The following is a 26,659-nucleotide window of genomic DNA, read 5'->3' as shown; positions in this document are numbered from 1 at the left end:
CACAGGGTGTTTTTGAAGTACATGTGCATCAAAATATATCCCTATGTTTTTCAAAATGCATAAAACCAAAGAAAAAACTGAAGTTAAAAAAATCCAACAAAAAATAAGTTGAGAGGATCTAACCTAACCAGAAAATATGTTTCTTGTAATTTATTGAAATCCTATTTCAGTTAAACATGTCCTGTCCTTTTCACTATTACCAAGCACAAAGAGAAAACTCTGTGCCTGGACTTTCAAGTCAACAAAAACTTTAATTTATTTAAAATTTTATTTAACATTCAAGGTTCACTCATATCATGAACAATTATAGGTGATGCAGTTCACTAAGTAAGCAAAAAATCTATACATCCATGTGGCACTGAAACTGGCTACCAAGCCCCACTACTCAGAGGGCTGCACAGCAGGGGAAATTCTGCACCACCCTCCATTACACACTGCAGGGGAATCAGGGGCAAGCCTGAGTTCTCATTCTAGTTCAGTTAACAATAAAATTTTTTCTGCATGCTTAAGAAAATGGCTCTGAAGAAAAAAGACACAGATTCCATCATCTCAATATAAATTCACAAGCTTTTTTCATGTGAAAAAACCAACCAATCGTCAACTTTTTCTAAGCACATAGTACGTAAAATGAAAATAATGTTTACAATTTACTTTTCAGGAAGCTTTGAGAATTTATTATAGTCCTGGGGTATTTCAAGAGGGATTTGTAAAGGCATTTCAAGAGCTGTGTTTTTGCCATCAAAATACGTGAAGAAAAAAAGAGCATAATGTCTTAATTTAAGTTTCCACTGGAATGTCATTAACTTCAATGTTTTTTAAAGCCTTCTGACCAAAAAAGCCCATATTGGGAAGGTTGGCAGGTTGTCAAGAGAAGGGAAGGGGTGACAGAGAAAATGCAAACACTTACCAGAACAAGACAAGTATCTACTAATGAAAATGTGCCGGAACGTCCTATTCCCGCACTGCAGTGAACTACTGCAGGTCCATGCTCTGGACTCAGTGAACCAGATTCTCTGACTTTAAACAGGAAGTTCAGGAATGAAGCTGGGGATTCAGGAACTCCAAAGTCTGGCCATGTAGTATAATGAAAATGAGAGATCATCCTGGACTCACCATTCTAGAAGTGAAAACAAATAAACACTAGAACTAGAAAGCATTCCTCTTTGGCTCAGTTCACACACATTTCCCCAACCTCAATCATCATCTATTTTCTATTTTAAACCTCCCATTAAGATAAACAACCCAGTAACTTGCTTCAAGCTGGATGACAACCAACAGTGCACACTGAAACAGTTTTATCTGAGTTTTTCTCCTTTGCAATTACTACCACACATGGTTTTTTCCTTCCTCTCAAACTTTCAATACTATGTTTGGTTTGCTTTACTACTTACTCCCCAAATATTCTTTTGTCTACCAATAATGCAGTTCAATGGCTGACAGCAGTTACTAGACAGCTAGAATTCATATGACTGAAAAAACCCATGTCAGCATTGTACACACTCTGCCTTCTTCCTTAGAGCAAGTTCTAATGCCAAGAGGTATTACATCTCCTTTATACTAACCACATTACTGTGAGGAGCAGGAAGCGTTCCTTCCTGGAAAAGGCTATAAAACCCATACAGCAGGATGTCTAGCAAGACTTCTGCTGGACATCTTTTATCTTTTTAGGGTAAAAAAGGAGGATTCCAAAATCATCTAGCTGCTTTGGAACCACTCTATTAGAGCTCTCTCCTAACACAATCAACTAACGGCAAGTACTAAAATGACAGCAAGACAGTACATATATGAAATTTGGATGGTATTTTTATGGAACTCACTTCAGACCTGCTGTCAAATGCTACTCCTTGCCATGGTGATTCTGAGACAAAATAAACCCTGATTTTAGCTCAGGAATTTTAGAAATATTCAGGGGTTTTTTTAAATAATTTATTGATCCAGTTATTTAAATTTTAATTAATTAAGATGTAATTTATTATTTCAGTTATTTGATTTTTCACATAGACCAAAACCTACATAAACCTTGGCAAAGTTTGAACACAGAAGGATTTAAAGTCAATGTATGCCAGAAAAGCTATTTTTCTTCTTCACCAACAGTAAAATATAGCCATGAAATTAAAATAAATTCTACTGTTCTTCATCTGCTCAGTCTGGTTCTACTTCCTATGAGAGACAACTTACAAAATTCCTTTGTGGAACTAAAAGAATCCATTTCACGGTTTCCACAGTAACAAAAATAGTCTCCCAACTTGTCTCTTGCCTTCAATGTCTAATACTGCAAGACTGCCAATACTTTCACAGAAAAGAGTGGACATTAGCATGACTCCAGTCACTCTCAGATGCACAGTTATCACCCAGAAATATTTTGTCTTTTGGCTAGGCGTACAACAAGGACAACAAAATGTGATCTACGATAGTGGGGAAAGAAGTTTGTGTTAAGATTGCATAGGAGAAAAAACAAGTATTAGGCCCTAAATTGTATAAATATACTGGGATTTCCCTTTGTCTGGAGCAAAGCAATTAAGAGTTTGCATCTGCTCTCCTACTGCTCTTCTGTACCTAGATTTTCAAGTAACAAGTTAATTCACAAATGAACTGAATGACCTGTTTGTTTAAAAACCATGAAGGAGACACATTTTTCATAAGAAATTGGGAAGTAACACTCAAGCAATTTCCTCCAATTCTAAGAAAAATAATTCATCACTTCAGAAACAAAAATCAAGAAGAAAACTGGAGAGGTAAGCTAAATGCACATGCTAAGTAAAGGCTGAAGTTGCTTCTTGAGAATCTACATGGTCTTTGTAGGTGGTAATTGATACTATTACAAGATTCTGAAAGAACATTTTAGATGAAAGAATCTTTTATACCTCAAGAAGGCAAAAATGCCTTTTTTTGTAATTTGATTTTTGTCACCTCAAAAAAAGTGACCTATGGTTTTAGTTGGTGTGGGCTTTTGTTTGGTTGGGAGGTTCTTTTGTGTGGGTTTTTTTACCCCATTCCCACCCATAACAAGTACTGGCATCTTCTTCCTAAAGAAAAAAACAAAGTATGGCTAAGAGTTACCCTACTTATACACTAATCTGAACTAGGTATTTCTAACAAAGAAGTGGAACTGTGTTGTTGTACATGTCACTTTGCTTTAATGCACAGAATTACATTTTTCTTTTCTTTCTTGTATGAAGGCTTTATCCATCCCATGATTTTCCATCCCTTCAGCTCATTATAAAAATACCTAGTATCTTCATCTCTCTACAAGAGTCCCATTGCGAGGCATTGGAACCAGCTGGTCATCTTTGAATTTGCAGTCTCTAATCCTACAGCCAAATCCCATTTGAGTATTTCAAACCTCCCACGTTGCTCTCTTAAACAGAACGGTTCTTTCAAGTGGTGCTTGGCAGCCAAGCTGTAGAGCTGAAACACTGCCTTTGTGAGGATCTGTACCACCCTTTCTTAAACAACTCCCAGTCACTGAGCCATGCAGCACTTACATGAAGTGACGTGGGGCTGTTACGAGAAGAGGTCTGGCTTCTTGGTTCACAACTGTTGATGGATGAAAATTCAAATTTAAATAACAACTAATTTAATTTTAAGTGTTACCAGGAAACTAGCTAATCTTTTAAAATAAAAACCCCTGGTCTTCAAGACTCAGGCAGCAATATAAAATTTTATATGTTATACACAAGGGACATATTTCGGCATGGTAACTGAAAACCAGCTTGCTCTACGGTAACCACAACACAATTTCCCACGATTTATTCCCTAAGACTAGCTACCAAAAAAAAAAAAATCCTTGAATAATCATGGGACATCACTTAAACAACATTTGTTTGGTTGGTTTTTTTTAATTACTCAAACTGTGGAAGTTTCACAAACTACTGGGATAAGCTTTCCACGAATAACCAAAATAGCTAAACCTGAATTTATAAAGCTGCCACAACACTGCACAGCTCTGCACTGACTGCTGGAAACACCAACAGTATAATCAAAGGATGATAAAACCACAAGCTCCAAGTTAGAGAGATCCACATGAGGACTTGAGCAGAAAAGGAATATCCCATTAGATTTAACTTCCAGCAAAACACGCCTTGCCATAACCTTTTTACAGTGACTACCCACTCACTCAAAACAAAAAGGAGCACAAATCTTAAGAGTAACTTCCGGTTGGTCAGTCACCTGGGAGTTTGAACTTGAATAAAACCCTATCAAAATGCTCAAATATTAAGTTGGTGCCTTCAGGGTCAAGTACAAGAGGGGAAGAGAAAAAAATGCTGGTCTGTCAAGTTTCACGAATTCCTTATAAAAGCCGCAATCAAAGTGCTACTGAAATGGTCAAACATATGAAGACGTAACACATTTACAACCATACAGTGGTCCTGTATTTAGTGAACATGCCTTAAGTTCATTACAACTACTTTGATCATACAATAATGTAAAGGCCTGATAGAATGGCAATATTCTACAAACTGAAATTCAAAATCATAAATCAACTTCTGCCAGAGCCTTTTCTATTTGCTCATTCATGATGGCCAAAATGTTTTTCAAAATTTAAATAAAACTGGCCCTGAGGATAAGGGGGCCAAATAATCATCACAAACATTCTGGTTCATCCACAGGATCAGCTAGTGAGGGCCACTAAGCAGTCTTGCATTATCTTGATCTGACAGTCACAGCCACAGAATCCTTTTTACTAATGGTTTTTTCCAAATATTTGCTATTTGTGGGGGACTCAAGATTCCACTTGGGATTTATTAATGGTCCTTACCTGAAGTATCACACCACTAGTGTCACCATCACATTTAGTTCATTTCTCCCAGTCCTTTCTCCCCCAACAAGTATTTTCTTTGCAAACCTCTCCTTCTATTGCTGTATTCTTACTTACAGATACCCAGTCTGAGATACATTCAGAAAGGTTCCTTCTGCCATTTCAAATTTCACAGTTTCATTTTGTCATCCAAGCAACCCCTGGTTTCCCTGAAGATCTGATGGTCATTTGACCTTGCATATCTCACCTGAATTCCTCACTATTTGTTCTGCTTATAAGCATTCTTTACGTGTCATACTGTATTTTTCTCAGGATATGTGGGTTGCCACACCAGAAATTACTGAAAACAAAGTTTTCTTTCTCTAAAGACCATTACATAAAGTTGTGCTATTAAGGAAAAAAAAAAAAAAGCTAGAAGTTGTACAATAAAGAATAATACAAAAATACATATTCAACACAAGGTGGAGTCTTTCCCATTGTCACATGTCAAGATCTAACAATTCTCCTACAACACTGTCACAAAAAGATTTAACAGTGGGCTCTCACACACCTCGCTGTCACTTCTCCAATAAGCTGGGAGACTTTGCCTCAAATCATCGCCACTCAATAGCTTCACACATAAATTATTACAAAATTTTAACATGAGCGCACTATCCTCCTTCTACCCTTGCTTTCCAAGAGGCACTGGCTGGTGGAAGCCTTCACAGTAAGTCTCTATTAAGGAACAGTTCTGAACCTGATCTATTACACTAGAAAGCAGCACTCAGCTTTCAGAAGAGCTGACAACTGACACCACCAAACCCATGGATGATACAGAATGAACCATGGTGGAAAAGCAGCTTCAAATGCCTGTACTCTAAAATGCAGACTAGGTCTGGCAAAAAAAAAAAAAAAAAAAAAAAAAAAAAAAAAAAAAAAAAAAGGGAATTCTAAAATAATCACCACCAAAACAAAGAATACTAGGAATCTTTTCAAAACTTTTGGAAGGATACCAATAAACACCATTTTTTCTCCAAAGCTTTACTGGACTGTGTTATCCCCAAGAACAATTTTTTTTTCCCCCTTTAACAGATATTAAAAAAAAAAATCAAACCCAACAAATGTCTTGATATAATCCTGAAAGAGAACGGCCCCCAATCCCACCTGTATTTCTAAGAAATCTTTAACAAAAGCAACAACAAAACCAAACAAATACTCAGAGGTCGTTTCATTGGTAACAACATAAATGAACACTTTACTCTTCATATACTAGTATTTTTTTTATGTCTTAAAGAGATTTGCTGCAGTAAGACAAGCTTACTTGAGCTCAGAATGGTTGCATTATAAAGACAACCTTGGTTCTCTCTGTTTTCATGGAAATACTAAAATCTAAGTATTCTTCGCATTCAGCGTATATTTTGTTCATGAGTCATCCTATATTCCAGGCATTGAGTGGCTAAATGTCTTACACTCTGCCTCCACCAAAGGCCCCTCTAGAATAACTTAAATAAACACAGTTAAGCTCACATTTCAAGTTACTGTGAATACTCAGTTCCCACAAGTTTTATGGTATAATTATCAAATTCTTACAAAAGGCTGCATGTAACACTGACAGTGTTAGACTAGAAACTATGCAGCTTTTTTTGCTTGAGGAACCAAGTATGTTTTGCTTCTTCTACAAAAATTATGCTTTGCAGTTAATATTCATGGAGCCTTACCAGAGTGCTAGAGAGATAAAATAAAAATTCATTACAGAAAGATTGGTGAGTATTTGTGAAACTGATTTATCTGATGGTTCTGGGTTTGCTGTCTTAGACTACGACAATGACACACAAACTGTACAGTGCTGACAGGCCTGCACTGCTGGTCCAAAACAAACCTAGAAATTTAAGTGCTAAACAGCTCCAACTCAAAAGTCTACTACAGTACACATTGTGCTGTTCCTTTAGGCATTTCTGCATTTTACAGTTAATCTGATATTCAAACATATACATGTAAAGAAAACTGCATCCTTTGAAAATAGGAAGTTTAAAAGTAAGAGCCAAACTTACTGTTTGTCTTATCAGACAAACAATTCCATGAAGAAGCCTTTTTGGTAGCTAGGAAAACTTGCCTCAGCTTTCCAAAAGGAAGAGTTGTTCTTTTTCAAGCACTAGCTAGCCACCATTACTCGCCTTTCTTTTGCCTTTGCTGTCAATAAACAAACTACCAAAGAGAAATTCTTCAGGTCAGCAGGACAACATTTCATAAAGCTCTTCTAACACGAAGAAGACCAAAGAACAACATGCCCAAGTTTTATCATGTTGATCTCATGAGGGAGGTTATGAATTAACCAATATTATCTCAGAATACCATCAATAGTTACTAGAAATTCAAATATTTGGGACAAATATATCAATAGTCATATAAAACAACATGCAGAACATCTTCAAGCTTTCCTTCCCCAAATTATCTGACAAAGACAACCTTGAAAACTTGCCATACTAGCACTTTCAATTAATATAAGGCAAGATTTATAGGGAGAGAGAATATCTTACAAGACATAGCTGGAACAAACAGACAAGCTCTTCAATCCTGTCTTCCACTCTGAAACAGAAGCAGCAAATTCCAACCCAAGCTCAGGCCAGGAACAATTTTTTTGAGCTTAACTTGGTTAAATTGTCAAAGTGCTTAATTTTTTAAGAGAAAAGGATGGTTGGTCCTGTGGAGCAAAAGGGGAGGTAAGCAAGAGGAGATAAAGTTACCTATCTACAGGTGGTAAATACCCCTCCACCCACAAACTTAAGACAGCTGGACTAAGTTACATGGAAAACTCAAAGTTCACTAAAAAAATCAGTAATTACTCAGTCAGTTTTCTGATATTCAAAGGAAATCAGAATTTTCCACTCTTGTGTTCCTCCCTTTAAGTTAATTCTTACATCTCCTCTTAGAACCACCACTACCATCATTTAGAATTCAGCATGTTAAGGTACTGCCAGATGGAAAATACAAGTATACAAATGCCAAAGATGTTATCTCTCCTAATGTATAGATTGAGGTCTAAATCACTTGCTTATTTCCACACAAACATCTTCAACATTCTCAGAAGCAAAGTGCATTAAAATTTCCAGTGTAAAAGCTCACTCAAACCTGAAGTGACATCATGCTAAGTGGTTCTTATGATACACTTAAGACCATGAATAGGAGCTGTACAGACTGAGAAAAGCTTACGTTGATATTTTCTAATTGCAGTAGATGCACTGTGTAATAGGATTTGACATCTTCAGACACTAGTCTCACACGGAAACCTGTTTCACTGTATGTCATAACTTCCTCTTCTTTTGTTGGCCAGTATTGTGCACACTTCACCTAATGGATTTTTTTAAAGAGAAAGAAAAAGAAGGGGAAAAATAAAAAGAAAAGCCTTGTTAAATATCTTAGTATCTTGGGTTTTGCATGTTCTGAGTCCACACTGTTCAATACAGTAGACTCAAGTACCTGTCCCCACTTTGAGAAATTCTTGAATTACGTAATGTTTACAGCCAAGTTACTACAAATGTTTCTGTGGCTATTATGCATTCCAGCTTTATGTGTTTATACTTGCTTTCCTCACATGGCTAACATGTTTTGAGATAAACCTTAAGTCTTTCCTTTCCTCTCTCTAGTTCTCTACAGGGAACTGAGAGCTCTGCTTAGCTATTTCAGCATTTCCCCGCTTTGTTTCTGACTTGCACACCTGCACATTTACAGAAGTCATCTATCTAACTCAGTTCTACCCAGGCTTGCTGAATACTGGAAGGTTCTAGTGAAACTAAAGAATGAATTAATAAACCAATGCAAAATTATTCTTTGTCCTGCATTCCTCTTGCTCTGCACTCAAACTTTCTGTAGGGAAATTTTTGCACAAGTAAACAGATGACTTTTTAACAGACTGATCAATTTTTTTTTTTTTCACTAATCTGCACTGAATAAAAACATAAACCTCAAATGACATGCATTTATAACAAAAATCTGCAATGCTTTTAGCTACAGTAGCAGAAAAACTACATCGTAACAGAACATTTGTGTATTCTGCATATATGCCACTGGTTTTAAAGAGTCAAATATAACTAAATCAATTCAATAGTTCTTGGGCTTCATTGTTACAGCTAACACCTCTATATAAACAGAGAGAGTATTCCATTACATTTAGAAGAAATAATCTAAAGATAGCTGTTTTCCCACCTTCCATTCTGTCCTAGGAACACCTTACACTGCCTCTACTCCTCACCAGTTCTATCTGTATACAGTTTGGTGGAATGTCACTTTCACCTTTCTGGATGTAAGTTTGTTAGATACTATTTTCACCAAACTGAACTGTATGTCTTAGCTCCCTCACTTCACTGTTACATTAAATACACATTATACTGCACACCAGTGCAAACATCCATTAGTTCTTCTAATGTAACAATCAAACATTGCTCAACTGTATTAAAATAGTGTGGCTTGTTTTATAACCTTAGGCCTAACGTCACTTACCGATTCTTTTTCAACAATCCTGTTCAGCATGACAACGGCTTTGGTTTGTTGTTGCCATACCATTAGCCAAAAATGACAACATGTATTAGGTAGTGGACCCTGTGTAGTAAAAAATACAAAAACAGACATGAGAATATATAGGCAAAGCAGTGTTTGAGCAAAGTTAATAGTTCACTGTGGGAAACAGGAAAAAGTCTTCCTTTAAAGTTTAAACAAATTATAAACAGAATGATAGAAATGGCAGGCAAGAAAGTAGCCACACCGCACAGATCATTCCAGGACTTAAAAAGGCTGGTTTTTTTTAAGGAAAAAAAACCCCAAACAAAACCAAACAAGAAAACAGTAAGAACTCAGGGACGGGATACTTCGGTTTAAGCTTAAATACTATTGTGCTGTTAGAAGAAAAGCTACTGCAGGCATGCTCAGAAGGTACAAGATGGAGGTTGAAGTATTGCTGTAACCTATTTACAAAAGAACTGAAGAGCAAGAAATTTTTGAGAAGCTTCATATGCAGTAAATCACTCATACTTCAATGTCCCCTTTGGCTTTTCTTAAAACATAAAATAATCTGTTTACAACTACATCACACTGGCAGTTAACACAGGATACCTGTAATTCATGGAGACAAGAAACAATCCAAATACAAATTACAACTGTACAAATCCCCCTCCCTAGATTCTCAATCCTCATAATAACCAGTAATTGTACTACTTACCTGTGTTAAAATATAATATCTCTGGGCTTCTTCTATGACCACTAGGCTGGCATTGATATAGTCATTCTCAGTGTTCTGGAGCTTTACACGACTGTGATCATCTAAAATTCAAAGAAAATTAAGAATTAATGATGCATCCATCTCGATGAATATTCTTTAACAGTCAAGTTTAGGTCTGACAAGCAACTAGAACTAAATTCTGTTGTATGACCAAAACAGCAAATTACAGATATAAGTGAAACTAATTTCTCACATAATTGATAACTGTCCCATTCTCCCCTCAGCATTCCACCAGAGTAATTTCAAGCAGCTATTAATAGAAGCTGCTCAGAAAACTAGAATACCTATTTAAAAAAAACCCCAACCAAACACAGTAACCCTCCCCCACAAGCTTTAAGGTCCTGACAGTCATCCCTTAACAGTTGTATTTCCTTAATACAACAGCACCACAACTCACACCAGACAACACTGTCCTATCACACCAGATCACTCCACTGCATTATTTTCTAAGTTCAAAATTCCAAGGTTTTTGTTGAACTGAAGTTTCAAAGGTTGACGTAGAATCATAAAGTTAAGCTCACACAGCTAAAAAAAAACAAAAACATTAAAATATACTTGCAGTAACTTGATCCAGGCTTTGATCAATTTCATTTTCCCTGTAAGCTACTGTCTAATATTATGCTATAAAAATACTAAAAAGGCACATGCAAAACCAAAAACATTCAACAAATCATCCAATTAAATGAGGCCTAATCAAACCACATGGTTTCATCTCAATTACACAAGCAAAACTGACGATTCCCTCATTTATGACAGAGGCAAGCAAAGGACTGTTTAAAATTCTACCATTAATATGAGAAAGATTATCATACTGTCAAACTAAAAAAATGCATAATAAAAAGTCATTGTGGTTGTTCCTAGAACCTTTTAGTATCTGATTTATGAACCTCTAGGAAACATTTAGGTAATCAGACTTGTTCGCAGTAAGTAATCCTTCAGCCATTTATCAGTCACTGTATTAAAGAAACAGCACCTTCAGTTTGAAATTTGTAAACAACTACATGGCAGAAAATGAGATTCAACTGACTGTAAACCTCCTGCCACTCAACATCTAGCTGACTAAGAAGAGTAAATAAAAAATACCACACGAAAATGAATCTGAGCAACTTCAACATGTGTCAGGAAGAGATTCCATAAAGAAGCTTACAGCAGAGTGAATTACAGTGAATTACTGGAATGCAATTCCACTTTTAAAAGTAAAGTCACCTTGTCTAACCCACAAAACTCAACCAGGGCCCAGACTGCTGTTAAAATGCCAGCCCACCCATCCTTGCACCAAAAGGGTCGCTTCCTTTAGACAAACACTTTGGGAAACACACAAAGCCATGAGCCTGGACATCAGTATCAAATTCAGCACAACAACAATAGCTGAACTCACAGCCAGCCTGTGAGCACAAGACTTATCTCAGAAATCCACAAATATAAACCTGGATAGGCAAAAAGCTGATGGCAATCAAAAAACAGTTACTGAATTAAGACTCTTGTTCTACAGACTGCTTGTATGATTTAAGATTAGTATTTTCCATGTGTTTGGAAACCTGGGAAAAGTATATTTACTAGGTCTTCATCTGCCTTTACATTCTCCCTCATCTATCTGCTACTGGCAACTGCCAAAGAAGATCTTGCTGGATTCAAGTAAAGAAGTCAACAGTAAAGTAGAACTGTTTTGCTGCTGCTGAAGCACTCAAATTTGGGGTTATTGCCCTACCTCCCTTAGCTGCTAGCTTTTATACGCAGTCACACATGAATGTGCAGAGAACAGAAAAATGCTGAAAATTTATTTTTTATTTAAAAGCAAGAAAAATACACTGCATTAGTCTGTTCTCATTAGCATTCCAGTTGTAAGGCAACACCATCTTAACTTTCAGGAGTCTTAAAAGATTTATGATATCCCTGTGTGAAGAAAAAATAAAATTATCAAAGCCAAGACACAGCAAAATTAAGACACGTGTGCATTTTAAAGTAAAATATATATCTTTGTATTATTTCACCGGGCTAGGAAAGCATTACTTTTTCCTTTCATGTATCACTTTATCTGAAATGTTTCTACTGGAAAGAAACCAAGACCTCTGTAAATATTACATGTCATTTGCCAACAGGAAAAACTTAAGATCTTGTTATAGTAAATCACACATACCGGTACCAGTGTTCTCGGAAAGGTGACGCAAGCAAGTGCTGTTAACAGTTTAATCACCCAGCGGCAGCTGCTGAACTGCTGCCAGGGGCAGGCAACTGCAGCCTCCAAGGAGCTTTCCTAATTTAATCCTTACATTCGCAGATTCAGTTTTTCCCTTCTTATAAATTCTGCTCTGTAAACACGACAAATAAAGTTCTGCAAGTTGGTGGGGTTTTTTAAGTCCCTTTAACAGCTAATTCTATGCACAGATAGCCTCCCTCTCCCTCCCCAACCAAAACAGAGGAGATCCAGCAAGTACTCTGGCAGACAGTCCAAAGGACAAAAAAAGCCCCACTAGAACATATTGATTTCCCTTCTTTCAAGGGATGAGGTTCTTAAAGGACACATTGACCTAGAAACCTCATTCAAACCCTGGCTTGCTCTTCTGAATCAACTGAAGCAAGCCAACTTTTGACAGTGAGTTAGCTGTAATGTATTTCCCCTATGTATATAATTTCCAGTTACAAAGTACTTAGATTTATATGAATGATAAACCTATCTTTAAGATAAGATTTATCTTATGTGTTGCCATGCCCACAGCAGCTAAAATACAGTACTCATTTTCTGAAGCACTAATTCCCCTATTTCAACAAACTATGCAGCCTAAAAAGGAAGTGGAAACGTTAAAAATTATTCTCATTCTGGCTCCTGAGAAAACAAGACTCCCAGAATGACCCTGTCAGAGATATGCAAACTCTGATTACCCACTTCCAGTGAACCAGTCTCCCTGACAGTACTTCCCATATAATGCAAAGACTACACAATGCTCATCAATCTGCTCACCCCCTGCTTGACAGAAAATGACAGATCCAGTGTTTGGGATTTTACATCATGCAGTTCTTGCAGTTGGTTAATGCAAGGTTCTCATTATAAAACAACTGTGTTTCAACTGTATAACTTCAAAATTATTTTCTATGCCAGAGATGTCTCTGGTCACCCAAATATAGAGCCATTAACAACAGAGGAAGGAGAAATGCTACTTAGTGGATTAAAGAAAGTCATAAATAAAACATGCAGCCACTAGCCATCCCAGTGACCCTGCCTGACCTTTCCCGCCTACCAACAAATCCCCTCCATTTCACTAATCTAAATCTAGTCTTTCTGAGCTCCTATATTATTCAAATTCCAATACTCTGTCACTAGACTTACAGTCTCAAGTTTCAGAGGTAGCCTAAGGCATAGAAAAGGCAAAATGACTTTTCCTAACCACCCTGTCACTGGTTGTACAGAATGAATGCCGTCCTATCAGTCATGGCCTAGCTCAGCACTGAAATGTATTCATACTGAAATATACGTGTCACAGCATCCTTACACTTGCAAGCAGGACTACAGAAAAAAAAAATCTAAAGGCACATTAAAGTTTAGATCAGCATGTGGTATAAAATTCCCCTCTTCCCCAACCTCAAAGGAAGAACTATCCCCAAACTCAACAGCAGGTTGAATTTATTGCACGATGTTTCACGAGGTAAGATGTTTTAGAGAACCATTAGATAATGTCATAAAAATCATCCCTGTCAGCTTCTAATATGGACAAGAAATGCAGCAGGCTTATTTTGGGCTGAATATCTCCCTGTTCTCAGTACGTACACTTGAAACACAGGACAGAATGGGAACATTCCTGCAATGATAATTAATCAGCACCATGTGTAAAACTATTCAAATCAGCTCCAACTCTGTTCCCTATAAAACAAAATACTCTTCATGTTCCTCTCCTGTACTCCATGCCAACTGTATGCCTATGGTTGAAAGATCTGACACAAAATCTACTCAAGGCCACAGGAAGGAAACATGAGAAATCACTACCTTGTGAGATCTTCCAAAAGCAACATGATCCATCAGCAAAAATGCTCAGATGACCCAGGTTCCTGAGCCACACACCATATTACAAAGGAAGGCTGACAAGAAAACTGCATAAACCCCCATAGACTCTTCAAAAGCAAAAGGCAAAAAAAAAAAATCCTGCCAATCTTGCTGAGGGGATTTCCTTCTTGCCTGTAAATCTGAGAACTCAGCTCTAAAGGTGTTTACAGTCAATCTGAGACACTAGACTCCTCTGGTAACAACTAAGGATAAGACTTAGAAAGAAAGCTAATTACAGAAATCTTTGGAGTTTCATTAAAATTATTAATAAAGAATAACAACCTCACAAGTTACTTTCCTCTGTTAACAACGTTTTCTGAGAAATGGTTTCATCTGTCCGGAAATGACTGGCTGTCAAACCAAACCTATTTCAGATTGACTTCCTGTTTCAGTACTATGAAGCCAAAATACTTCTCTGCCTATTCTACACTATTACCAAACCATTAGACAGCTATATTTTTTCAGCTAGGCAGTAATTCTTGAGGGCTTTCACCAAACCAAATCTATATATGCTATAGATCTTCAGCCAACAAAAATGGACACTAACAAAAATACTTATTAAACTGGAAATACTGTGAAACTCAACTGTAGCAGGCAGAGATGATTAGCCCCTCCCAGCAAATAGAAATCAATTGTTACCTAGAAATTTATGTAACAGACACAAGTTCGTTTCAGTGCACTTGTTCCAGGTATCACAGTTGAAATGGGGCAAACCAACCCAAAGTCGTTTTCCTGGACTTGTAATTGACATATTTTCTGTAAAATTGAACAATCTTTGCATTTCCTCTTGCAGACACACCATCTCAGATTTTACACTGGCTTGGTGGCTACCACAGTTAACAAACTGTTTCCTCATTACTTCTGGAGAAATAAAACTCTTTCTTTAAATTGTCTTACAGTATGATTAAGTAGCTAGATCTAAAAAGTCCAACAGCGGATTCTGAAGGCTTCTGACTATTTGAGAATACTAGTATCATCCATTTTTCATCTAAACACTGTTAAAAAGCAGCAAAATTTGTGAAGTGCAGGACTGAGACATCAAGATTGTGTGAGAATGAGTTGTCTCACATTTCTGCAACACCGGGTCCTTGCATACATGCACCACAATTAGATGTGTTCACCATAGTGACCAAACCATGCAACTTTTATCCTAGCTGCTTTGAAATTTAAGCACAGCTACCTTGAAATCTTATTTATCATAAACTCCTTTCCAGGCCTCTTTCTACTCCTGACTCTCATCGTTCTTACTGAAGCAATTATGAGTCATATTTGAAAACACAGAAGTAAAATTCAGGAAGAATTAACAAGTTAAAACACAGTGTTTTGATCTGTTCTCCTCATACAGCTTTATTCTTAGTGCCCAGTTCTGCAGGCTGTCTAGGTGGAGCAGTTCATACCATCTTTCTTTCACAAATGCTAAAACAGACACATTCCTCATAAACTTCACTGTCAATTCATTCATCATGTAGTAATTTACATCAGAGTGTAACAACTTTAGCCTTTTTCTGAGCCCAACCACTACTTCAATACTAGATTTTATCTGTCCCTCTGCTTTTGCACTGGGTCCAGGAATTACTACAATAATTTATATTTTTTTCTACTGGCTAAACACGCATTTCAGAAGCAGGCTTTGCCATGACTAAGGCAAGGGCATTTAATGCTCTTCACTACTGTAAAAGGCATGCCATAATTAAAGAAAATACTGAGCTCCAAATAACTGCAGGAGATGAATACAAGTCACATCTGTAAGGTATTACTGGAGGCATTATTAGACACTACTTCAATAATACAATATAATTTTAATTAACATAGAAACACTATTTTTAAGAGAAAAGAGCACGAAGAGTTTGAAGGTAAATTTTCATTCTCTCTGCATAAATTACATTCATGTAGGGGAGAAACAGTAGACAAATGCACAGATACAGCTTCTGACGCAGGAATTGTACAGAATGTTAGACCCAGGACTAGAACCTGGGACTTCTGGGTTCAAATCTAATTTCCTGCCTTCTCGTCTTACATACCCCAGGGCAACTTAGGTAGGAAACAGAAAGTGAATAAAACATCTCTTTCAGCACAAGTAAGCTGCTGATGCTGGGCTGCAACAGGACAGCAAAGCTGGCACACCCAAGTGCCTCTGCACAGACAACACATGCCCACCAGAAGCCTGGCTCCATTTCCTGACCCTACAGTGAAAGTCAGTGAGCCGTGCCTCAACTGAGGAGTCTTCCTCAGCGCTGGACACCCCTCCATAGAATCCCACACGGACACAACAAGCAGGCCGGGCACTGAATTGTGTTCAGTTCCATCCCTGTGCAGCACAGGGCTTCAGCACCACTCCAGACTGGACCCATCTGGTACAAATTCACTGGGCCACTGGAATATCCCGGCAGCAGCCCAAGGAGTAGTGCTGCATCTGACTGCTGTGACTCAATCCAAGACCCTTCCCGTGCCATTTTGAGAAGTGCTGTGCACATGCTGTCACCACAACTTTCAACTGGAAACAAGGAGCTCAGCACTTCTCCAAATCTTGCAATTCAGACCAGGCTCTCAAATGAAAAACCCCAATACCCCAGCAACCCTTCAAAAACTCTAGATCCAGTAACAAGGTGGTTTTTAGGACTCTTCAGTATTCTAGGAAATTTCATAAGGAAGACATAAATGTGTTATCTGTCCCAACTTTAATATACCGAAAAAAAATGAAAGCTGTATAATTTTTTTTGCCCTATCTCTAGCTCACATAATTTTGGCATACAATCTCTGAAGTAAAATGCTGACGAAAAGAAGCCCGCAACATCTCTGTAGCAGAGAAGCTGGTCTAAAAAAGAGACCCAAGATCATTATGCCAAAAAGACCAGTTTATGGCTATTACTGGAACCACAAAGTACTCCTTACCTTATTTATTATACAGGCAAAAGCAACAAAATCTCAAGCATTTTTTAAAGCAACAGCAGAAATTGAGTGGCACTTGTCCACACCACCTTAAAAACACACTGAGTCACTCAGTCCAAAAAGAAAACATTTCTGTTAGGCAAGGTGCATTAACTTCATCTTTATACTGATTTTTTTACAACAGATAAAGCACTATTAAACAAATAATTTCCCTATGAGAAAAATATCTCTAAAACATTACTCTGCAGCTCACAAAAATTTACCTGTACACTAACACCTATGACTTGCAACCATCTCTCATTCATCATTCAGCACAATGAGTTTAACATGCAGACTTTCCTCCCTCCTGTTATACACATTTGTGTGTTACCCCAAATCCCACATTTATCACAGGATACCTGCCTACAGAAATAAACAAAATGCAAAATTTGCAATTACCATGATTTATGACCTCCAGTGTCAACAGGGCAAGAGAAGGTCTATTAAGTTTACTGCAGTGATTGCAGAGAAGATACTCACATGGACTAACATCTCTGTATCTGTTTCGATTTCTGTTTTCTGGATATTTTGCAACTCTGTGAGGGTAGTCACTGGATTTATGTCGGATTTCCTTAAAAAGACAAAATAAATAATTATAGACAACAACCTGATTAGTGTTCTATACACACAATTAATTAAGCAACATTATTAATAACTAACACTTTTTAAACCAACTTTTTAACACTTTTTTACTGCTCCTAGTGTCATATTCACTCAGAAGACACGTGGCCAAACTGCTACCATTTAGATCATTCTACATTTGGCTAAATCTACCAAATGTGAACACCATTTGATAAGCAACTGATGCATCAGGATCAAAGGGTAAAAAAACCCCCTAATTCCAGATATTTATTACACTTACAGTTTACCTCAGAGCTGCACATTATCTCCCAAAGCAATAAGGGACTCAGATGCAGCAGCAGTTTTCTGCTGGCTCCTTTAAAGTGCCTGGCAGCGTGAAACCCCACAAAGGTAAGTAAACCAGTTAATGATTTTATGGCTACTGTTGAGAGCCATAAGATTATTCTTGGTGGTTTGATGGCTCATCCCATACAGCTGTAGTTAAACGTGAACCAGTATGAAGAATTCTAGATCATAAGTATCAATGTGAATCAAAGCCTGCTCTCCCCACACATTTAATACAAATCTTCTAATAATCTGTGAGGTATTCAGACTCACACAGTTTCAAGCACCCTACGGCTCACACGTTCTGAATGTTCTGCTTTATTGATTTCTTCCCTGAGTGCACATTTTCTACAGCTTTACTAAGATATACAGATTCACCTTATGTAGAAAACTGAAAATGGCCTTCAATGTATTCTACTCTGTCTTTGTATCTCTGTACTGATGCAGAAATGCTGCACCGTACAGAATTAACAATATTTTACTTTGAATTCTCCTTCTGTTTTTAGATTATGTTGCTACATTTGATCATTATGTCTCAAAGGGCATTTAAACTTCTTATTACAACTGAGCATTCTTTGGTCTTCTCAATGTTCCCACTATCTTGGTCTTCAAACTTCCTAAATAGTCTAGTCTATTCCCAGACAATGAACACAGCCAGAAAGGGAATCAGCGGAAATAACATACAAAAGAAAGCTCCAATTCTTAGCATTGGTTGCCTGACCTTTCTTTAAAATGTACTGCCAACCCGCAAAGAACATAAATCATAACGTGGAGCAGCAACTGCCAAGCACCAATACTCCACACATCTGTATAAAAATCTCTTGATCTATTAGGGTTTTTTATTTTGATACAGCACACTGGAACGTCTCTTGTTGACATGGCTGACAAGCTTTGGGAGCTTGCAAATGGAACAAATGGATCCGGTAGGCATTCACACCCAAGTTCCCATGAAAAGTAAATTTTGTATTACTCAGTAAGAGGATGCAACATATTTTGTTTCCTAAAGCACCTGCACCATCAGTGCACAGAAATAGATCCCTACTTTGGTAAAGGAACATTAAAATAGCTAGAAACACTTCTACAGTGATGGCGTGGGCAAGTAGGCTTGCTAAAAATAATTTTAAACTTAAGAAGTTTAATGACTAATTTTAAAATCAGTAGTCCCACGTAATATCCAGCCATCACACAGAATCACAGCATGTCCTAATCTGGAAGGGACTCACAAAGATCATCAAGTCCAGCTCCTGACACTGCACAGAATAACCCAAAGAACCACACCATGTGCCTGAGCACACTGTCCGAACCCTTCCGGAACTCCGGCACGCTTGGTGCTAGAGGCACTTCTTTGTAATACTGCTATGTCCAGAAGTGCAACATCTGAAATACTGCAGTTGAGCCTCTGCATTTGAATCACATACAAATCAAATAAATCGCTAATTTAACAGAGAAAAGGCATAATATGAAGTCAGTAAAGAAAACTTTGGGGTTTAGCTCTCTTTCCTCATTTGTGAAAGAGTGCTACAAAACATTGCGGGCTTAAACAAATGCTCCAGTGGTACCAGGCGATACATAACATCTGTTTTATGGGACTGACTACTCTTGGAAGTCCTTAATCTGGTTAAGAAAAAAAATTGCAAATACTGTATTTTATTAAGTGGCACTCGCACCAGGCCCCCGCAGCAGACTCCGAGCTGGCCAAGGCAGCGGGAACGGGCGCTGAGGAGGGAGCACGGCTGCCTGAGGAGCCGCACAAAACCGCGGGGGGAGGGGGGGGAACCCAAGCCATGGCCGAATCCGTACTCTGGGCCACAGCTCCGCAGAGCGCCCGCAAGCCGCGGGAACCCCCCGGCGGCTGCCCCGGCTCGGCCGGGCCCCGCTCGGCTGATCCCCGGGGGCAGCGCGGACCGAGAGCCGCCGCCGAGCCCGCGCACGTGCCCCGCCCCGCGCCTGCGCGCCGCCGCCCCTCTCCCGGACCCGCCCCGCGCGCGCATGCGCAGCGCTTGCCCACGGCTCCGCTGCTCGCACCTGAGGGCGAGAGTCGTGTTGGCCCAGCGACTTCCGCTCTCCCCGCTGCTGAGGCAGCGGCAGAGCCCCACACCGGGCACGGGCGCTGCCGGCCCGCGGGTCTCTCTCGTCCTGCCCTTCCTCCCTCCCTCCTTCCCTACTGCTCTCCGGCTGGAGCCGACCACGCCGCTCGGCTCACCAGATAACGCGCCTGCCAGTCGTTCGTGGCGTCGATCTCCTGGAACTCCTGCTCGATGGCGGCGGACATGATGGCGGCGGCCGCAGCGGCCAGCAGGGCGCGCGAGCCTGTCCGCAGGCGGCCGAGCGGCGAGCTCGCAACCGCTCGCGCGCAGCCCCCCGCCTCACGGGAGCAGCAGGCGCGCACATACGCTCGCGACCGGGTGTCCCGCAGCCGGCGCCGGGCGCATGCGCGGCCCTCGCCCCGCCCACCGAGGGCTTGGAGAACACGCCTCCCCGGGAGGAGGAGGCGGGAAGCACCTGGGGTGACGTCACTGGGCCGGCGGGGGGCGGGGCCGCCCTCAGGTGTCGCGGGGGCCGGGGGCTTCGCTCGCCAAAGGGCTACCGAGAGTTTGTTGTCACAAAAATCACCGGCTCGGCTCGGTTGGAAAAGATCTCCGAGATCATCGGGTCCAACCTATGGCCGAGCATCACAACCGTCAACTAGACCATGGCATTAAGTGCCACATCCTTCTTTAAACACCTCCAGGCACAGTGACTCCATCACCTCCCTGGGTAGTTCGTCCCAGTATTTAATCGACCTTTCTGTGAAGAATTTGTTCCTGATGTCCATCCTGAACCTCCCCTGGCGCAGCCCTGCGGCCATGTCCTCTCGTCCTGTCTCTGGTTGCCTGGGAAAAGAAACCGCCCCCCACCTGGCCAGAAGCTCCTCTCAGGCAGTTGTAGAGAGCACTGAGGTCACCCCTGAGCCCCTCTTCTCCAGGCTAAACACCCTCAGCTCTCTCAGCTGCTCCTCACAGGACATGTGCTCCAGACCCTTCACCATCTTCATTGCCCTGCTCGGGAGATGCTACAGAGCGTCAATGTCCTTCTGAACTGAGGGGGCCAGAACTGAACTCAGTATTCGAGGTGCAGCCTCACCGAAGTAGGCGCAGGGGGACAATCACTGCCCTGGTGCTGCTGGCCGCACTGCCGCTGATACAGGCCAGGATGGCATTGGCATTCTTGGCCACCTCCACACTGCTGGCTCACGTTCAGCTGCTCTTGTTGACCACTGCCTTTTCCACTGGCCACTTTGCAGCCACTCTGCCCTCAGCCTGTAGTCCTGCATCGCTGTGCCGATGTCATTGAGGGGACGCAGCCCGCAAAGGGTGCAGGAGCTCTTCCAGCCCCGCTCGGGGTCGCGCCCCGGGCGATGTGTCCCGCCAGCAGCCGCTGGTTCCGAAAAGCAGAAGCGCGGAGACACGGACGTGACGGACAGACAAATCACGGCGGGGCTCGCCGTCCCGAAAGCAGAAACGCCGTGTCCCGCAGCGATTGCCTCACTGAGACAGAAAGTCCCTTCGGGAGCGGCTCCGGGAGACGCCGGGCAGAGGCGAGGGCAGGGCCGGGTCAGCGGGGGCTGCGGGGGGACACCAGCCTGTGGCCCCGGGCCGGCGGGAGGCGCCTCCTGCCTCAGCACAGGTCGGTGGGTAACTCCCGGCGCCTTAAAAATGTGTGAATCAGCGCCACAAAGGGGAACTATGTACATCAGTGTGTGTAGGTATCTGAAGGGAGGGTTCCAAAAGGATGGAGCCAGGCTCTTTTCGGTGGTGCCAAGCGATAGGACAAGAGGCCACGGCAGAAACTAATGCACAGAAGTTCCACCTGGGTATGAGGAAGAACTTTATCGTGCGGGTGCCCGCGCTCTGGAACAGATTGCCCAGGGGGCTTGTGGAGTTTTCCTCTCTGGAGATATTCAAGAACCGTTTGGACACATCTGTGCAACGTGTTCTAGGATGACCCCGCTTGAGCAGATAGGGTGGATCAGATGATCCCTTCCAATCTTCCTCATTTTGTGAGAAGCTACAGTGAGTCCCTGCACCCCGGTGACCATCCTGCCCTCAGCCCCGCCGCCGCCTCCTCCTCTCCCGCAGGTCCCTGTCCTCAACCTTAACTTCTGGCACGACTTTTCTCTGCCGCAGGCAGGCTCTCCCCCACCCTCAACACGGCCCCTCACGGACTGGGAGGTTTCCCTGGAAACGTTTGTATCTGCTCTCTCCCACGCCCGAGGGGCCTCCGCCCTGCGGTGCGCCCCAGCTGCCCTCGGCTCGGCCCCCACTCCCCTCAGCGTGCCCGACACCAGGCACGTACACACGGGCAGGGGCTGGGCGTGTCAGCTGGGGTGTGACTGACAGCTGAAGGACAGGATGCCATTCAGAGCCATGGCATGGACCTGGACGAGCTCGAGAAATGGACCTGTGGGAGCTTCATGAGGTTTAACAGGACCCAGTGGTCAGGTCAAACCCCGATATCAATATAGACTGGGGTCTGAACACATGGAGAGCAGCCCTGCCAAGAAGCACTTGGAGGTGCTGGTGGGTGAGAGGCAGGACATGAGCCAGCAGTGTGAGCTTGCAGCTCAGAAAGCCAACCACATCCTGGGATTCTGCCCCTGTGCTCTGCTCTTGTGGGACCCCACCTGGAGTGCTGCATTCAGCTCTGGAGTCCCCAGGACAGGAAGGACATGGACCTATTGGAGCAAGTCCAGAGAAGGGCCAACAAGTTGATCAGACTGATGCAGTCCCTTTCTTATGACGAAAGGCTGAGAGAATTTGGATTGTTCAGCTGAAATAGAGAAGACTCAGGGGTGATCTATTTGTCACCTTCTAGTACCTGAAAGAAGCCTACAAGAAAGATAGATAGATGGATAGATGCTTTTTTAAAGGGCGTGAAGTGATAGGATAAGGGTGAATGGCCTTAAATTGAGACTAGGTTTCAATTGGGTATTAGGAGGAAGTTCTTTGCTCAGAGGGTAATGAAGCACTGGAACAGGTTGTTCAGAGAAGCTGTGGATGCCCCATTCCTGGAAGTGTTCACAGCCAGGTTGGACAGAGGATCTTTAGGATCCTTTCCAGATCATGTGATTCTATGATCTACAGCCCCTGTGATTACCAACATCACAATGCTGAGTGTGGCTGTGCCATCGCTGTGGTTCCCCGTGTGCTGTCACTGCAGCCCAGCGTGCAGCCCCCTGCCTCCTCACCTGTGGGCCTTACCAGATGTTTAAGCACAACAACAACGACCATTATTTTTGAATACCTGTCGCTGAATGCTACTGCATTTCCTTTCTTCCATACAACGTTTCAAGTCCACTGGCTCCCCTAAGTCCTGGAAGAAAAGCTGGTGCTCTGGACAATCACCTGTCTGAAACACACCAGATGGGACATTTGGTGGATTAGTAAGTTCATAACAAGTTTTTCCAAGTAACTCAAGGAAATGTTGCACAAGATTTTCATGAACTGTGGGCTCAAGCTTTGAAATCAGTATAGGGAATGGCTTTCTTGGATTTTCCTGCACAACTGAGGCACAAGTCATGTCTGTAGTTCTGCAGGTGCTGTCTACTTAATCAGTGTTATATGCAAGATCAGTTATGAAACAAGAAAATAAGAAAACACTTGTGAATTATGTTTATGATTTAAGAGTACAGAAAATAATCCAAGTGCCCATCCTCAGGGTAATGATTTTTTTTATTTGAAATAGCTTTCTTTTAATTCAATTAATAAAATTGTTCTTTACCTCAGAAAACTTAAGTTGCACAAGCTGGGTGTAAGAAAGTAAATAGGTACATAGAAGCTGTCTGCCAAATAACATATTTTAATAAAGAAATTAAAATAGACACCTTCCTCACTGATTGTACTCTTTGGTAGGCTTTTCCCTGTATATAAGCTTGCTGACTGATCTGTATTTATAACATTTATGACATGATGTGCTTTTCACTTGTGCTTGTGATTTTTGGGGATGTAGTTCATACTGGGACAGCAATGCAGTTGTGCTGTTAGGAAAGGGTGTTTTATGGTAGCAGCTACATTTAGAATCTCTAACACAGATCAGTGCCCAGAGACATCTCATGGAAAGCTAAAAATGTTTATTAATTGTGATTTAGAGCTGGCTTAGTAGGGCAAAAACTTGTAAACCAGGGATTTCTGAAGAAATTGCTGTTGTCCAGTTTCTGGCTGCTTTTTTTTTTTTTTTTTTTTTTTTTTTTTTTTTACTGCAAATATGCTGAAAATGCACCAGTTCTCCAGCTTTTAGGGTCTGAGCCCAGGATAGGCCCATGACATTTCTAATGGTCTATGAAGGAGAACTGTATATACAACATAAACCAAGCACACTCATCAGAAAACTTTATTGTGTTGCAAAATAGTAACCTCCCATTCTGTATTAACCTCCCAGATGAACTACTACAGAAAGTCTTGAGACCGCATGAGATATGCAAAGAGGGAGAACAGTTGCTGGAAAGTCTAGTGTATTGTAGTGTTTTCTGTCTTAGTATAAACACAAGCAAACAACGCTTTTTAATTAAAATCTGAGATAATTTGAAAAGCCCATTGCCGTGCAGAAAAAACAGTTACCCCAAAGTAGTTGGTATCCACAGCAGTTTTGATTTCAAAATTGACTTTGGTGCCCATGAAGACCAATTGAGTTAATTTTAAATGTTTTTTGTCCAGTGACCTTGGCTGAACAATTATTTTAGTACCAGTCTGGAACAATCTAAGTGTTTGTTCCTCTGTGTGTACTTTTTTGGGTCATTCACTGGAACTACTTAAGCACCATTTATTGGAAATGATCCGGTTTGTGCTGCTTTTCTGAGAACCATTTTAGATATTGGTAGATGAAGAACAAATTCTTCCCTGAGGTGGTTTTGTTCACAAATACACTCCACATCAATTTTAACTGTTAAGGAAGAGAGCTGTAATGTGCTTAAGCTTGCCACATTGTGAAAGGAGGAGAGCATGTAATTCCTGATTTAAGTCTTATAGCCCAAGGCCTTAAAGAGAAGAGGATCCTCCCTTCGCAGATGAACTGGATAGGACTTGAAACCCAAAAGGGCTGGCCACTCTTCTGGTATTTGCTAGGGAGTAGGAGATGCTGAATGAAAAGGTCCAATGGTCAGGATAAAACAAGTTTCATTTTTTGTGTGCATTTACAGTGGACTCTTTGTATTTCAGACTTTTGGATGCTGTATTCCTTGCCCAAGTGAACATTAAAATTCCCAATACTGAAAGTGGGTGTTGGTGCAAATATCTTTCCTCAACTATATTATGCTTTCCTTCTGCTGCTCAAAATTATATTCTAGCATACAAGAAGAAGGGAAAAAAGAGAACACCCAAACCCCCTACAGCAAACACTTCAAAATATATGTAGCAAAATGTAAATCCTTGTAGCAGCAACAAAAGCAGAAGTGCAAGGGCCTCAAACAGGTTTGCTTTCAGCTAAGGAGGTCTTTCACATCAGTCAGAAATCCACAACAGCGGGATCCTAATGTCCAGTGTCTGATAAAAACCAGGTCTGTAGTAAAGGTGATGGGATTATGGAAAAGAAGGACAATACCAATGTGCCCAGACTATATGATTGCCCAAACTGTTGCCTGGAGTTCTACATAGAAGAAATTCATGGCCAAGGAAGAAAGGAAATATTAAGAGCTATTAAGGAAGTCTTTCACAGTCTAGAGATTTGTGCCAGTCTGTATGGCACTGGACTCCCATGGTGAAGCTGAAATAATTGTGGAGTATGAAAAGGAAAGGGTGACTGGCAGAAGTGCTGTCACAAGTGAATGGACACACCAGCTGGCAGAAAAGACAGCCAGCCAGCATGTCTGAGGGATTGAACGACTTTAGGCTCTGCTGTGGCTTTGTGAAACAGCCCTTCCAGCAACCTAAGCTGGGGTGTGCAGTCAGCCACAAAGCCTAATGCCTATGAGTCAATGCAGGGGGTGCTGGGTACGGGAAGAAGAAAAGAGCTGGTTGCCAGGAGAAAGATGACTCTGAGTTATTATTTTTCTTGCTTGTAGAGAGGATCTGGCTTGCTGGGGAAGGTTTGTGTACATTGCTTGACTTTTTGTCTCTCTTTCCTTTTCACCCCTAGCTACAGTGACATTTATTGAAATCGTCATTTGCAAGTGAGAAACTCTTAATTCAGTGAGTGTGGCACAGTGTCATTCCATGGTCTCGGTCAGGAGGTCAATTTTTGCCAGAAATGGCATCTACAGTAATAGCCTATAGCTGACATAGATTTCGCATTGAAGTTTGTTTGAAGATCATGGGCTTATTAGACTTAAGAATTGCCTCCCAGAGTGAATAGTGCTGTTCCTCGCTTAGACCGTTTCTAATCTCACAGCTATTATTTCAAAGCATTGCTTTACATAATGGCATAATGGTTAAAGAGCAGTTCTGGAAACAGTTCTGGAGTAGTTCTTTATGCTGGCCAGTGAGTTTTTCACTGAAGTTCTCTTACAATTGTGAAGTCATAGTATCATGATCCTGTAACTTGTTTCTAGCACAGATTCTGTATTTTAGGGGTTTCCATGCTTGATTATATCTATCTTCATCTATATTCAAGGTTATCTTCCAAATTACAAAATTAAGGCCATTTTCTGAATTACAGCTGGAAAGATTGCCATGCACCAGACCACTGTTGTTTGCTAGGAGAAATTCTGGTAACAACATACTGTTTTAGCAGAAGAAGACTTTCTCCTGAGTCTGTTACTCCTGAGAAGTAACAGTAAATGTTCCTATTATAAATTTGTATTCTCAGT

At 40.9% G+C, this 26,659-nt stretch overlaps 1 protein-coding gene across 3 annotated transcripts in view; it reads right to left on the bottom strand.

The window, feature by feature from the left end:
- PTPN2 (protein tyrosine phosphatase non-receptor type 2) overlaps window positions 1–20,330 on the bottom strand; it is a 30,544-nt gene extending 10,214 nt beyond the window's left edge. Inside the window, exons 1-6 of one of the 3 annotated variants that reach the window (XM_066328690.1) lie at window positions 20,084–20,329; window positions 17,455–17,545; window positions 9,951–10,051; window positions 9,236–9,334; window positions 7,949–8,086; window positions 908–1,117 (exon numbers count right to left, since the gene is read on the bottom strand). In XM_066328690.1, coding sequence (XP_066184787.1) covers window positions 908–1,117; window positions 7,949–8,086; window positions 9,236–9,334; window positions 9,951–10,051; window positions 17,455–17,545; window positions 20,084–20,152 — 708 coding nt within the window. In that variant the 5' untranslated portion in view covers window positions 20,153–20,329. Of the gene's footprint in view, window positions 1–907; window positions 1,118–7,948; window positions 8,087–9,235; window positions 9,335–9,950; window positions 10,052–17,454; window positions 17,546–20,083 lie in introns of all 3 variants that reach the window. The other 2 variants (XM_066328698.1, XM_066328707.1) reach the window with 2 other exon arrangements.
- Window positions 20,331–26,659: the final 6,329 nt, after the last annotated feature.

This window comes from Sylvia atricapilla, chromosome 1 (genome assembly GCF_009819655.1).
Source record: "Sylvia atricapilla isolate bSylAtr1 chromosome 1, bSylAtr1.pri, whole genome shotgun sequence".
Lineage (NCBI taxonomy): Eukaryota > Metazoa > Chordata > Aves > Passeriformes > Sylviidae > Sylvia > Sylvia atricapilla.
This window is presented reverse-complemented; position numbering and strand designations above follow the sequence as displayed.